Below are 14,959 nucleotides of genomic sequence, written 5' to 3'. Positions count from 1 at the left end.
CTGTAATGATAAACAGTAAACTGTAGATGGCAGCATTGCATCATTTTGGCTTTAAGATAGAGAGTTTTCCAGTAGAAGAAAAAGATTAGAATCTCAGCTTATCACGTCGATTTTGAGGGAGCACAATGCAGACCAGTTGGACGTCAGATGCTATAAACAAGATTATGTATCGTGGTAGGCAATCGAAAGTGTGTGTCGTGAGGCTGAGAAAAGATAATGCAGTTCATGCTGTGAATGGCAGACGGCATGTAAAAAAGTCATTGACGTTCCATTTGAGCCATGTGGCGAATCAGCGTCAATCATGGTGTATTTTTTTAGTTTAGTATACATATAATGTTTTTTTTTTTTGTCGTATAAAGCAGATGCAGCAGGTGGGTTTGATGTGAGAGGTTAAAACATGGCAGGCCATTGTTTCTTTTTTTATTTTGCATGCGAGTATTTTATTTTAGTTCGTATTGGAGGTACAATCAGAGTACAGTCAAACCTCGGTTTTCGAACGTCTCTGTTATCGACCAAACCAGTTTTTGACTAAATTGAGCAAACCCAAATACACCACACGACTCCTCTCGGCTTCCTTACACGAGGAAGTGACGCTTCATTGTGTAGCATTTACTGTGAGCAGGCGTGTTTGTTGTGATTTACGCAAATCTAACCGTTTTTTTTTTTGTTGTTGTTATTTCTGCATAGTGTATTAGCCCCTAAACATGGACTAATAAAGTAGTTTTGGAATTTGAACAAATCGCTTTTCGAACAGCCTTCTGGAACGGATTATGGTCGAAAACCGAGGTATGACTGTATTAACAATTTTGTGGTCAGCTTAAAGAAATGTGACACTCACTGTTGTCGCTGTTCTCATCCTTGTTTCCACTGATGGTTCCATCAGGTTGCATCTGCAGGAAGAAGCCTTGCTCGCTGAAGAGACGCGTCACAATGCCCTTCAGCTGCGGCTCTGCAACCCAACACACACAAAAAGTATAAAAATATATCGTTTGGGTGAGCGCTACAAAGCCATCGGCACTCATCTGTCCACTCTAAAAACTCAGCACATTTATAATTCAAGCGTAGGACCATGTTGAGACATTAGCAAAGCATGCTACATGCGCCACCATGTCGATGGACATTTTACCTCCTCACTCTGACCACTCCCACCCATGTTTTCTCAGTGCTTTTCTGTGCTCCTGACATTTCTCTGCTCAAGCACAAAAAGGAGCAGGACTTTCCAAAGGTTTGCAAAAAGAAAAATTAAAAAAAACTGGAGAAACAGACAACTAACTGAGGAGTACAAATGATGCTCCACGTGACGGGTCGCAAAATTCAGGGAATTTTCAAGTTCATGGGAATTCACTGGCATTTGGGAATAAGCAAGGAATCTACCATTTTGAAGAGAACTTAGGCTAATGTAGAGCGCACACACACACACACACACACACACACACACACACAGTGTGAACAAATAAGCGATTTATCGCATTCCTAGTCTTTACAACGAGTTGGTGGGAATTTGTGTTGTTATGGATGGAGCCGAGCTAAATGCTAAGCTAATTAGCTGGGCCAAACAATAACACCAATAAACAACAACAATAACATCAGCCATCGTCTTTCAGCTCAGATCACTGAAAAACGGGAATTAACAGCAAAATAATGAGTGTAACCTCCTGGAAAAGCATTTTGCTATCCAAAACAGCAGCACCCAGCGAAGCAGGTGAACAGTCTCAGATGAACTGAAATCTGGAGCGCATCGTACGACAAATAATAAACACCTCACTTGTTTTCATCAGAAAAAAAAGCAAGCGGTACTGTAAATGCAAAAGACAAACTGCTAGAACTCTGCAGCTAACCAAAACAACAGCACCAAAACATTCTGTGTAGCCTCTCAGATGGAATCTTCGCACATGTTGTAAACACATGCAGCAGACTTGAATATGTGGCTGCTTGACAATGTAGTGAGGTTTCCACGTTTGTGTTTCACCGTTCATCCCTCCATCAAAATGCAAAATTGGTATGATAGTGGTTCACATGAACTGATTTTCATGCAGCTGGCCGATCCTGTGACCAGTTCAGTGGGATACAAGCTAGTTTTGATTAGGTCCTGTTGTTATGCGCAATAGCTCTGATGATCTTGTTGGGATGGTGTTGATGTTCAGCATCACTTAACAGCTGTGAGTCACACGTACGGCACGCCGACAGCACTTCCCCTCAGAACATTATGTGCGTGATAAATGCAAGTACCTCAATTGCTGTACCTTATGGAAAGCGTTTGGAGTATTAATAATAATACCGACTAAGTTGAGTAAGATCAGACACAGTCGCTCAACGAGTGAACCCTAATTTTTCTATTCGTGCCCCCGTTGGGACAAAGAACATACGAGTGCATGGACCTCAGGCAGGATATCAAGGATATGGAATAAAAGCTTTCCGTTGTACTTCAGTTTGTGTGGTCACGAAACACCATTGTGTGTCATGTCCCTTTAAGAAGCTGCTTGCAGGATCGCCGTGGAAACACAAGGCAGCTCATAAATGTGTCGCACGAATGCTGTCAATGTGCTGACTTGACGTTTCCCCAGAGAAAAGCGTGATGATAAAACCAAGCTTCACAATTACAGCTGGGAAAAAAATTCCTTTTCTTATCAGATCAAATCCAAACAGATGTTTGATATCAAAGAGTTTCATCATTAAAAATAGTCCAAGTCAGTTGTTGGCAATTTGATCTTAATAAACACGGGGCACTTAATCCTGGTCGATGCATCAACTGAAAGGATAGATGCTACAATAGGATTGAAACCGATCCTCTTACTCGATAACGACCAAAGTATCAGGTATTGTTTTGAGCTCTTTGTACTGAACGTTTCAAAACTGATTACCGGTACTCAATAGGCATCGAGCACTCGCTGTGACATCAATATTCCGTCCATTGATCACACCACACGTGAGCATGTGCAGACTGAAGTGCGTGAAGAAAAAAAAAGCACAATATTGAGCTTTGGGCTGAAATTTCAGGATTTCCCAAACATGCCTTATATCTTTTTCAGGTCAACTTAGCACTATTCAATGTTTCACTTTGAGCTTCTCCAACGAGGGGCTGAACGGTAAAATCAGACGAGGTGTTTGTTGAGCAAGTCCTTGATGGCGTTGTGGTCCACTGGCCTGACTTTGGTCAGGGCAGCTTGGGTTCAGTTCCCATCAGAGTTTGCCATTTATTTTTTAGGGATTCCCACGGGATGTGAGTCAACTTTACCTTTAATCACAGAATTGGGAGGGCACAGGATAAAAAGTTCACGGGAGCAGACGGGAGCGGGATTAACCAGTCGGAAAACAAACAACAACAAAAAACCTTGGAGAGATGCGCAGACATTTTAATGTAGCTGACCTCCAAAATGGGAGCAGGATAGGAGTGGCGGTTGTTTTTGAACCCACATGGCTACCGTCCCCCTGGATTGAAAGTGGAGTGCCCTAACCAGCAGGCAAAAAGCCCAGACTGACAACACAGCACAGCTCTTAAGGCATCGGGGCAGCAGTGTATGACTAACGTCCTTTTTTGCGCAGCGCTGGCTCTCATCCATTACAAATGGACCAATACATTCCCGAGTTCAATTTGTATTTCAACAGTCCCCGTCATCCTGCTGTTAACATTGGGACATTGTGAGACCAAAGCACAATTAACAATTGATGAACTGGGTAACAGGTTTCAAAACCGAAGTGGCCACTGAACTTAGAGTGTCATCAGCAGGTTGCAAACGGTCATAGACTGGAACATTGAGTTGCCCTTTGTATGAAATGTGCTACACATAGTCATAGGGCGGCCCGGTGGTCCAGTGGTCCAGTGGTGACCATGTGGACCTCATAGTGCAGAGGGACCGGGTTCAATTCCAGCTGCGGCCTTCCTGTGTGGAGTTTGCATGTTCTCCCCGGGCTTGCGTGGGTTTTCTCCGGGTACTCCGGTTTCCTCCCACATTCCAAAAACATGCCTGTCAGGCTGATTGAACACTCCAAATTGTCCGTAGGTGTGAGTGTGAGCGCGGATGGTTGTTCGTCTCTCTGTGCCCTGCGATTGGCTGGCAACCAGTTCAGGGTGTCCCCCACCTACTGCCCAAAGACAGCTGGGATAGGCTCCAGCACCCCCCGCGACCCTGGGATAGGCTCCAGCACCCCCGCGACCCTTGTGAGGATAAAGCGGATCGGAAAATGAATGAATTAATGAATATACCGTATTGGCCCGAATATAAGACAGTGTTTTTGCATTGAAATAAGACTGAAAAAGTGGGGGTAGTCTTATATTCGAGGTCTAAACATTATACCCATTCACGACGCTAGATGGCGCCAGATATCATTGTAGCGAATGCTGAACTTGACTCCCCAGGCCAAAGCGAACCCCTGTCACGAAGAATAAAAATAAAAATAGCGGTAGCATGAAGAAGAAAAGTAAAAAATAGCGGTAAGAAAGAAAAGAGAAGAAAATAATATAAGAGATAACAGAAAATGGAGAAACTTAGCGACAATCTGGAGAAAAGTGGGTCAAAGATCGGCCAGGTTAACCGGCAGCTGAGGAGAAGTTATGATGTAATTTACATTTCAAAAACCAGAAGCCATTCATTTACGAATGTGATTGCACTTTAGTTTACATATTTAAATGTTCAGATATTAAGATTTGAATGAGGCAAAATAATATGCTTTTTCTCTCAAATACATTGTTAGAATCATTTGTTTCAGATGTACTGTAATTATTTTCTGTATAAAAATCAATTTGGTGTTCAAAAAGTCTTTTTTCAAACTTGAGTCTTGAAAAAGAAGGGGTCGTCTTATAATCAGGGCCGTCTTATATTCGGGCCAATACGGTATAGTCATATACAACTTTTTTTTTTTTAAACGGCGTTCAAGTTCAGCGCATTTTAGGTAAGCCAAATAGTTTTGGTGAGTCTTGACAAATATGATATCCGGCAACCCACCTGGTTTCCGTCGCACCGGTTTCTTCTTGCCGCCACTGCTGCAGAAGCGGACTTTGCTAAAGACACTGAAAATGTGCCTCAAACCTTTGGGTTCCTTGGTAGGACTGGAACGCCTCTTGTTGGTGGCGACTTTCTCACTGTTGGACTCGCGGGCCTGACGCTTCTGTCGGATCAGGGAGCTGGCGATAGCCGCCGCCATAGCCTCTGCCAAGCGCAGGGCGGTTTTCAGTCCAGGACACGCGTCATGTCCGAGTGCCTGAAATGTCCATTACTGTCACATCACGACATCAAGCAGAGGGTGCTGGAGAAAGTTCTACGACACCAGAAGGATCCCTGATGACGAATTTTAATTGACCGTTCCAATTCAGATTACGATTCAGCTTGTCAAAAAAAAAAAAGGGGGGGCGGGGGACATCCAGATTCTTCTGCAACGGTTTTAGCCAGAAATGTAAGAATCTTTTTTTCTTCTCGGTAAGAGAAAGATAAGACATGAAGCTGGGGAACCTGGAGAAGATTCTCTAACATTTAAAGGATCTTTTATGATGACAAACTTGACTGTTTGAACTTTTTAAAGACGATCCAGCTTGTTTGTGCAAAACTTGTCATCCAAATTTAGGACAAGTGATTTCTTCGTGTAAAAGTTCTCCTGTCACGCCATTACTTCAAGGATCCTCGATACCTTTGTTGGCTTGTTTTAAAATCCAGAAGACAATTTGTTTTGTTTTTTTGTCTCCTTGACTGAAACATGATAATGTTTTCTCTTGATGATGACGAGTCAAACGTGTCGGCTATATATTAATCAAATGTTGATGGGAAGTTTGAAAAGTTGCCTCCCTCTGTGAAGAAGCTGAAAATCGAGGTACTGTAGCTAATCTTGATTTAATGCTGTCTGATGGAAGTATAAACGCAACTGTAAAAACTTCTCTTCATCCAAGTTCGGTGACGCCGCAGTCACAATGCATCCTTGGTAGCCATCTCTCGGAGGCGCAAGAAAGATGCGCCGCCAAAAAGGAAACCCTGCTTTAGCTTTCTCCATCAATATTCACAAAGACACCAGCAAGTGTATCTACATGCCTGCCAGGAGGTTTTATGCAGCTTCAACTTCAACCGGCACAGTGCGGCAACACAAAAGAAGTTGACGGGGGGGGGGGAGACAGCCAAATCCAAAATCCGACAGCTTCGACACGGTCCAGACGCTGAATCTGTCTCGGTCCGAGTCGTCGGCTGAGCGCTGACGATTGTGGCAGGATTCCGAGGGACGGAGAAGAAGAAGGGTGAGAGAGCGAGTGAGAGAGAGAGAGAGAGAGAGAGAGAGAGAGAGAGAGAGAGAGAGAGAGAGAGAGCGAGAGAGCAACAGAGAGGGGAAGCAATGGAGAGAGATGCGTGGAGGTGTGGAAGAAGCCCCTAAAAATAGTCAGCCTGATGTTTTATGTTGCTCCCACATCACAACGTTTCTCTCTGTCGGCACAAACGTCGACTCTTAGTGGACACAGACCGAGAATAAGTAAATAAATAAACAAATAATCCACTTTGTTGAGAATGTAAAGTAATTCATTCCATTCCGGTGCAGCTGAGCGATTCAGAAACTAGGAGGATCAAAAAGGTGCATGCAGCAGAAGCCACTTTGCTCTCCTCAAAGGCTGCTACTGCACCAAAGACATACTTCTGAGATTTCACGTTTGGGGATCCCTTTGAAAAGACTTCCAAGTAAGACGTCAAGAGTCTTTGACGCCTTCTTTTCTTGCGAGAAGACAAGGAATGCAGCATCCAAGGTCCTCTGAGTGCTCACACCAGACATTGAGCTGCCTCCTCATATTAAAACGCAACTAGTGAAATCTGCACAGAAATTAGGCTACCGACATCATGCCCAATCACTACTTTGGTTCAAATGAAGCTCCTCAACTCTCTTCAACAGTTTCTTCAGAACAAGATGGCAGAAAAGCACAAATTTCATCCAAATGATGCTCCTCAACTCACTTCAAAATAGTGTATGTTCAACAACATGCGACACGATGGTGACTTTTTCCATAGGAAGCTTCTCTAGTTCATATAGTTCCCTGGTAACAAGATACCCCATGGTTACAGCAAAGCACTACTTTTGTCTGAATAAAGCATGACCTCAATGCAGATCAGCATAGTTCCTTGTCGCCAAAGTGCCACAAAATGTCAGTAAAGCACAAACTTTGTCAAAATGAAGCTGCACAAATGACTTTAACATAGTTCCTTGGCACAAGATGCCACAAGGGCACTACTTTTGTCTGAATGAAGCTCCTCAACTCACTTTAATATAGCTCCTTGGCACAAAGAAGCTATGGGATGGCGGCAAACCAATATTTTGATAAGTTCTTCAGTGAATAAAGGACATTAGGCAATATATATATATATATACAAATCTGTGCACAGGTTAATCAGACTTTTATACGACTTTATTTTCGTGAGATTAAAAGACTTTTCATCCAAACAACATTCGTCTTTGTTCTTGTAAACACTGTAAACAACTTTTTTTTCTCCCAAATAGACAATTTCTGAGTTCCCTTGTTTTTTTGTTTTCAAGGGTACACAAGCTAGTTATGTTTAATATGTGTTAGGTTATGAAGGGAGCCCTTGGAAAACTTCTCCTGTCCTGAACCCACAACGTTTGAGGACCCCTGTGTTTGGATGCAGACGCTCGAATCCACAATCTTGTGGTGACCAGCAGTACACAAGCCAACGCAGCTTTTAGGCTCCAAACACTCACTCACTCATTCACTGAATATTTTAGCAAGCAGCACAAACACTTTGATGCTATTAAAAACTAATCCACCACAGCCGATCAGTTTGCCCAAGGCGGCCACACGCACACCGCAGCATCCACAATGCGCAGATAAATTGGAACTTCATCATCTGGAAGGAGGAAGGTGGGGGGGAAAAACAGGTCAGCGCCTTCAATTATCATCATGTATTTGCGTACCTGCGCACTGGGACCGGCCGCTTGGATATTTTACACCTCGATGTGGCCAGCACTTGCTTTTAACACCAGTCAGCATGACTAATCGAGAGCATAATTACAGACTCATTAACTTTGACAGTGTGAACCTCACAAGCTTTGTTTTTCAAGTCAATCTTTTTACTAGCATTTGTTCCATAACTCAATTTACTTGCACAGCGGACCCTAAAATCTTTACAGTTCAGCATTTGCAGATTCACCGCTTTGCAGATTTTTTTTTTCCGAGGGAGGGCACCAAATTCGCCGTTATTTGCGTAAAAATCCTCTGCTTGAACACGGTATATCTTTCCTGATCCTGATCCTTGTTCGCATTCTTTTTTAGGTGAAAATTTGGAGAGAAAAAAAATACTTTTCACTATTCGTTGTCAGGCCTGGTCTCTCTCTATCCCCCACAAACAGTGGCGGTCCACTCTATCTCAAATCAATTTTCCCCATTGAAATCTATTTAAATGCCATTAATCCGAACAAGCCACCCAAAATATTTTGGGTTTCATGCTTTTAAAAAAGAAAAATAGCACTGAAGTGCAAAATATAAAAAACATAATAAAAGAAAATACCAAATATTCTTTTCTCAGGATTAAATTTGTATGATTTCAATCTTACTCATTAAGTGTTTTAGTTTGCATTATTTACAAATAAATAATTGAACAATTATTTAACAAGGTTTAAACATTAAATGAAAATAGAAGTAATATCTAAACAAATCAGAACATTAAACATACAGGTATACCAATTTATTTTCCTTTGTTTTAGTATAATGTAGAATAAATTAATTAAACAATTACAGTATTTGTCTCAATTAAATGAATTTAAAAAATATGAGTCAATAATACTCATTTGTAATTGTACTATTTAGCATAGTTTCATTCTACTCTTTTAGGCAATTATTTAATCAAATAAACCAACATATATTAAATATACTACATGTATGTCCAGTATATTATTTTCATTTGTATTAGTTAAAAATCTAATGCGGCCCTTAAGTGCATAAGTTTGCCCGTCTCTGCTCAGTGTTCTACTTAGTGACACTGTAGTACATGTATGATGATCATTACGTTTATGTTTTTAAAAACATTTTTGATGCCGACCCGAGACTTTGGCCGAGTGCTGTTTGTGAATTACTTACTGCTGAGATCAACCTGACCTGCTGTATCATCACACACGCAGGCTGTTTGAGTGTGTGTGTGTGTGTGTGTGTGTGTGTGAGATGCAGGTATGTTTCCTGATCAATACACAAAGTGCACACATCAGAGGGCAGAATAAAGTCATCAAGTAAAGACGAAACCTCCATGCAGCTAACAAACACGCCAATAATCAATGATTAATGATAAAGTCAGCTTAGTACTGGGTTATTTTTAACAGTATGAGGAATATGAAAACAAAGTCAGTGGGCGCGCATTGTCGGCATTGTTGATTTTGAAAGACTTTTGATTTTTAGATATAGGAGTATGGAGAGAAGTTGTTTTTATTTAGAGGGGGAGGAATATTAGATGACTATTTTTATGTATGCGTTTTCTACAGGTTTACCCAGGAAGGGTGCCTGTCACTTTCACACATTTAGACAAAATGGAGGATGGCTGGCCAATGTCAGGACAAACAAGCATTTCCACTCAAACTCACATTGATGCCTTCATTGAGGTTAATTTGCTCGATGTGAAGAAAAACTCACTCGACCTGATTTGAACCCTGAACCTTTTGATTGCGAAGCAGACGTCCTACAACATGTTGCCCGACTCTCGTAAAGAAATGACAGGCACTGCAGTGCAGAGTGGAGATATGTTGCCATCTGCTGGACGCAAACGTAACTGCAAGTGTACTGCTCACATTGCATCATCTATGGAAAGTCGTTTGAGTACTCTACTTTTTAGTAAAGCACATTGGTCTACTAGTGGGTTAAATTGTCTTACTAGTGCGGACATAGCGTGTACTAGTGGGACAATCGCATGTTAATAGAGAGGCAAAACTTTACACTAGTTGACAACCGTATGCTACTAGTACTACAAGTGACTAAAATTCTACTAGTTAATACAGTATCACTTCAATAGTTGTACTGGTACTGCGCAGTTTTGTTTCATTAGTTGCAAAATTCAGCTGTCTTATTAGCATCCCAAAGTTGATTTACTCGTGTCCTGAATCGTCTTATGTTTCTTTCCACTACCGCATGCCATTTCTGCACACTAGTAGGAGAACTTTGGTACCATCTGATACTTTGCTAGTAGTACTCCAAGTAGTGGCATGCAAGTAGTGCCCAGACTAGACTCATTCGTAACATGTACTGTAATTGTCAGACTGGTATCTCTAGTATTACTAGTTGTCTTACTATAAGTGAACGTAACTCCTGAACTTCATGTATTCCCGTTGGGGCTAGGAGTGGTACTAGTGCAGCAGTAGCTTAGTAGTAAGGTTAAATCGCATACTAGTAGGTTGAAAAAAAACATTAAAAGTAGTATTGGGAAAACATTACTAGTAAGCCAACGTTGTTGTACAAGTTCACTGAATTGTACTAGTATGCAAAGATGATAAGGACGCTAACAATGCGTGATACATGTCGACTAATTTGACTTCATACTCATGTTACTCGTGAAGCACAGTAGTTTACTTGTAAATTTTAATTTCATACGAGTAAACCAAAAGAGGGACTCATAGCTTTTTGAACTGACTAACCTTCTATTGTGTTCACCTCGTAACGACTGCAATTCCTAATCAGTTAAGTGAGTTAGTTAACACGTGCCCTCACACGCACAAAGTGCACTGCAGTGTGACAAAGTGCATCCTGAGCGTGTGTGCGCGTTTTGAATATTTCACGAGAAATTCTTAACTGAGGACTCTCCGCTCCTGCAACATTCATGAATGTGAAAACAAAAGCAAGATGAAGGCGCACCGAGTGATCTCGGTGTTCTCACATTTCACCGCAGCTCTTTGTCATAATCACCGAAACAAGAATCCGCACTTGGTGCAGTAGTGAATTTGCCAGCATAAAGATGCAACATTATTTACGCCGCTGGAGGGAAACAGAGAGCCACAAGAAAAGCTGCAAACACAAGTACTTCCCCCCCACTAGTTCAGGTGCAAGTTGTCCTCCTTTCAAAATGACTTTTCCCAGAAGAAATCATTCGCATACAGTGACTACTACATGCAAATTTGTGAATGGAGCTAGGTAGCAGAAATTGAATGGAGCATGAACATTGGCAAGGATTCGTCCAGTTTGTGTGGCAGCTTGCTGATAACACTCCTTGACACTAAACTCAGTGACCACTTCGAAGTCTCTTACAGTTGATCTATTGTTTGCTGTCGTTTTAAGGTGCCTGTACATCAGAAGACTTTCAGATTAGGAAAACTACCATCTGACACTTGCCCACATTTAAAGATGAGTGATCGTGTTTTTTATCCATTGCCTTGTCCACAACTTAGATTTTGCAAAGGCTATGAATTTTGCAGTGTCACTTTTTATCAAAGTTTAAATAGACCCCCCACCCACAATGCAATTTTTTCCAATTATGCTCGTCACTTTTTGTCCATGGCGCTCTCGTGATTGTTTGCAAAGTTTCCTGTCTCAGGTTTCGCAAGTGCTCATCTATCGGCTGAGTCACGCCACCGCAAAGACTGAAAGACTTGTGATAATATCAAACACATTTGATATTGTCATCTGATCTAAAAAAGCTGAGATTACCACCTTACACTAAAAGATCGAGATGGCTGGAGCACATTGTGACTCCAGTCAAATTGTAAAACTTCCTTCTGACTTTCAGCCCAGCAATTTAGTCTCGTGGTGTTGAACAATCGAAATTAAATTTGAAATTTGTTCTGAATGTTTACGTTCAGTTCTTTGTTAGGGAACAACAAGCTGTGCAAAAAAAAAATTCTTGAAGCATTGAACCTCTGTGACATCCAGTATGCTGATTTAACGGCTCACCTGGCTCGCAGCTCTCTTTGACAACGTTGCCTTCATCCCGGTGCGCCTCCTTGCTCGTCTTTTCGCAGAGACCGCAGTACGGACTCATTCGACCGATCGTTCAACGGGCCAAATTGGGAAGTTGATGAACGGAGTCGAGCGTGTGGAGCTGAGTGCCGCGTCCTCAGCTCGTATGTTGGCCTTATAAAAACACTTCTCAGCTGTTTTCACTGCATCAATTTTAGCCGCCAACAGTGTCAACACACTGAGGAATCATGGGTAAATAAAAGGGCAAATGGCAAACGACCACACCTCTGACGCTTGACCAGAACTTGATATGACGACTTTAAGATTGTGTTACCTTGTGGCTATGTTGGTGTTCAACTAGCATTGAGCTAATCTGCTATCGCTAGATAAAAATCTACTGACGTACACATAGGAAGTCAAATTTGTCTCTGGGGCCTGTGATTGTGCGACGCGCGCTGGGGTTGGAGAATGTCATGTGACAGTAAAGAGAGCAGCTATTTTGGGACTGGAAGGTGAAGCCGTGACTATTTATATCGGGAGTATTCAGCAAGCCCTGTCAGAGGGCGCTGTCATCCCTGCAGCTCCATTCACGCTACGTCTCCAAACTGCACCCTCATGTCAGGAAGCACCGCAGCTTAAAACTCAGGCCGTCCACAATTTTAATAACCTGCAAGCTTGTTCAATTTATAGTCTGCAATTTTCAAGATGTTCTTCGCTTCCCTGTCAAATATCCATGATTTTTTTAACCCTTCATTTCAGTTTTTTTGCGCAATGCGTGGATTGGAAAACAGCCTCAAAAATGAAATTCGTATCTATTCTCAGAACCTTTTTTTTTTGCTAGCTAATGTTGTATTTTGATGAAACAAAGGTAATCAGTCTGCTTTCATGAAGGAGTAAAAAAAATCTGATGTTTACTGTTGAATGGCTGAAATTGTGGTCACTAAATGATGAATCGGTTATCAAAATATGTACTGATTAGTTTGATTAATTGTTGGATTCGATTCTAGAATTAAACTCGCTTTAGCCTAATGGTATGATCCAATCCAGTCAAAAACAAGGATTTCTAAAAATGTCATTTTCAAGGGTTCATTCACCCAAAATGTCAATTTTCAGGCATGTTACGCACCAAAACTTTGAACTAATTTCCTGTTTTTGAATAAAAGGAATCTTTTTTCTCTAAACAATTCATCATTTAATCCCCTAAATTAATTGACAGATTAATCAATAATTCAAATAATTATTAGTTGCTACCCTACATATACAAAGTATCTTTTGGAAATCATGTGATATTGACGCCGCAAAAAAAAAAAAAGAAAAAGTGCTTCCTCATTCAGGAAGTGATGCGTTGCAGCAGTGGTGGTGCTGAAGCCGCCAGCGCTGAGGGGAGAGTTAATGCAGCTCTGCCCTCCATCTGCTGCAGCCACGTAGTCACATCACATTAAACTGTGCATCAAGACAGACTCACCGTATATTACATATATATATAGAGTATAGTGCATGTGTCTCATAAATAATTGAAAGTCCCATGACATGAAGACACACAGGTTCAGGCTATCACCGCTTCATTCACCATCCCTCACTGGTCTCCATGGAGACCTGTGTAACAGGAGCACAGCGCCCGGCCCGTATGGTCACACCGGTGTCCGCTGAAGTTCCCGTTAGGACTGTAAAAGCATTTGCACAAGTCTTCGCGGTCATGTCGTCCTTGCACCTCAGTGCAGATGATCCATGCCAGCGCAGCAACATATTTTAAACTTAATGGGACTATTTAATCGATGGAGGACACTCAACGGCCGTAAGAGTCTCTTCTGGCTTCTCGCACATAACCTGAGCCCTCCCACTCAGATGCGGCCGCATCGTGCTGCATGGAAAATGATGTTCATGATCAATCACAGGGAAGCAGCAATTTGTTATTGTGATTGTGCATTTTGTCGAAAGGAGTTGAATTGATCGAAGATAATGGTGGTAGTTGATATCAAAAAGAAGGTAGGAGAAATTGTTGGAAATTCATTCGTGGAAGATGGTGTCTGCAAACAGGATGCAGTAGAAGTTAATTGAATTTGATTGAACCCGATGATATGTAATGGACTCTAATTGAAGTTAGTGAAAGTGAAGGGGAGCGAAGTGGACATTAATTCTCAGCAATGGCATGTATAAGGGGAAGCAGTGTACATTTCATTCAATTAAGAGGAAAAGAACGGGAGCGACTGTGTGTTTACTTTAATGGAAAGTAGCGAAGGTTGAGTAAGTTTAAAGTTGAAAGAAAGTTAAACTTGTATTTTCATTAAAAACAGTGGAAGCAAAATGAACGTCGTGAAAGTCAATGGATGATAGCGATGTTGACTGAATGAAATGGAAGGTACTGGAACATGACTGAAGTAAGGGGAAGTTGACGGAATGTAATGGAAGTCGATGAAATGAACTCAGTGCAGAGAGCAGGTAATGCAGGCAGTGGAAAATACTTGAAGTTAGTTCAAGTGGGAAGTCGGTTGAAGTAAAGGGAAGATAATTGAAGATAATGGAAGCTTATTGACAGTCACACAAGTGAATGGATGGTCCTAGATTGAAGGAACTGGTTGACCTTAGAAACTGGAAGTTGACCGGAGGCAAAAAAAAGGTACCGGAAGATGGTTGAAATCAATGGAAGTTAGTGGAAGCTGATTGAGTCGAGTGAAAGTTAAGTGATTATGGTGGATGGGAGTTGATTGAAATAAGTGGACTTTAGAAGTACCGGAGCATTAGAGCTAGCGGGAGTAAATGGAAGGTCGTGAAAGTGAAATGAATGGAAATTCACATTGATTGAAAGCAAAACAAGTTGATTGAGCGGACAAGGTGTTGACTGACATGAGTGGGAAAGATTGAAAGGTATTGGAAATTGACCGACGTTAAGGAGAAGTAGCCGACCTGAACTGAAACTGGCAGAATGGCTGACTGACAGCTTGGATAAAGACAAGGAAAACAAGGCTAGCAGTGACATTTTAGCTGCACTTAATGCCATCTTCATTATTAGCATAATTGAAGTTCATAAAATGTATACAACTCAATTCCCAAATGCAACATCTATATAATCATTCTCACTGTACCGGAAAGATTGAACCAGAACTGAAGACT

General features: G+C 41.5%; 1 protein-coding gene across 3 annotated transcripts in view; it reads right to left on the bottom strand.

Moving 5' to 3' along the window:
• LOC147197535 (fibroblast growth factor 12-like) overlaps positions 1 to 14,959 on the bottom strand; it is a 28,303-nt gene that overhangs the window by 9,238 nt on the left and 4,106 nt on the right. For 2 of the 3 annotated variants that reach the window (XM_086124792.1, XM_086124791.1), the window contains one exon: positions 839 to 949. In XM_086124792.1, coding sequence (XP_085980918.1) covers positions 839 to 949 — 111 coding nt within the window. Of the gene's footprint in view, positions 1 to 838; positions 950 to 4,943; positions 5,426 to 14,959 lie in introns of those variants that run through there. The other variant, XM_086124790.1, reaches the window with a different exon arrangement.

This window comes from Hippocampus guttulatus, chromosome 12 (genome assembly GCF_054856545.1).
Source record: "Hippocampus guttulatus isolate MCC_2025c chromosome 12, RoL_Hgut_1.0, whole genome shotgun sequence".
NCBI lineage: Eukaryota > Metazoa > Chordata > Actinopteri > Syngnathiformes > Syngnathidae > Hippocampus > Hippocampus guttulatus.
Note: the sequence above shows the minus strand (reverse complement) of the source record. Positions and strands in the feature narration are given on the sequence as shown.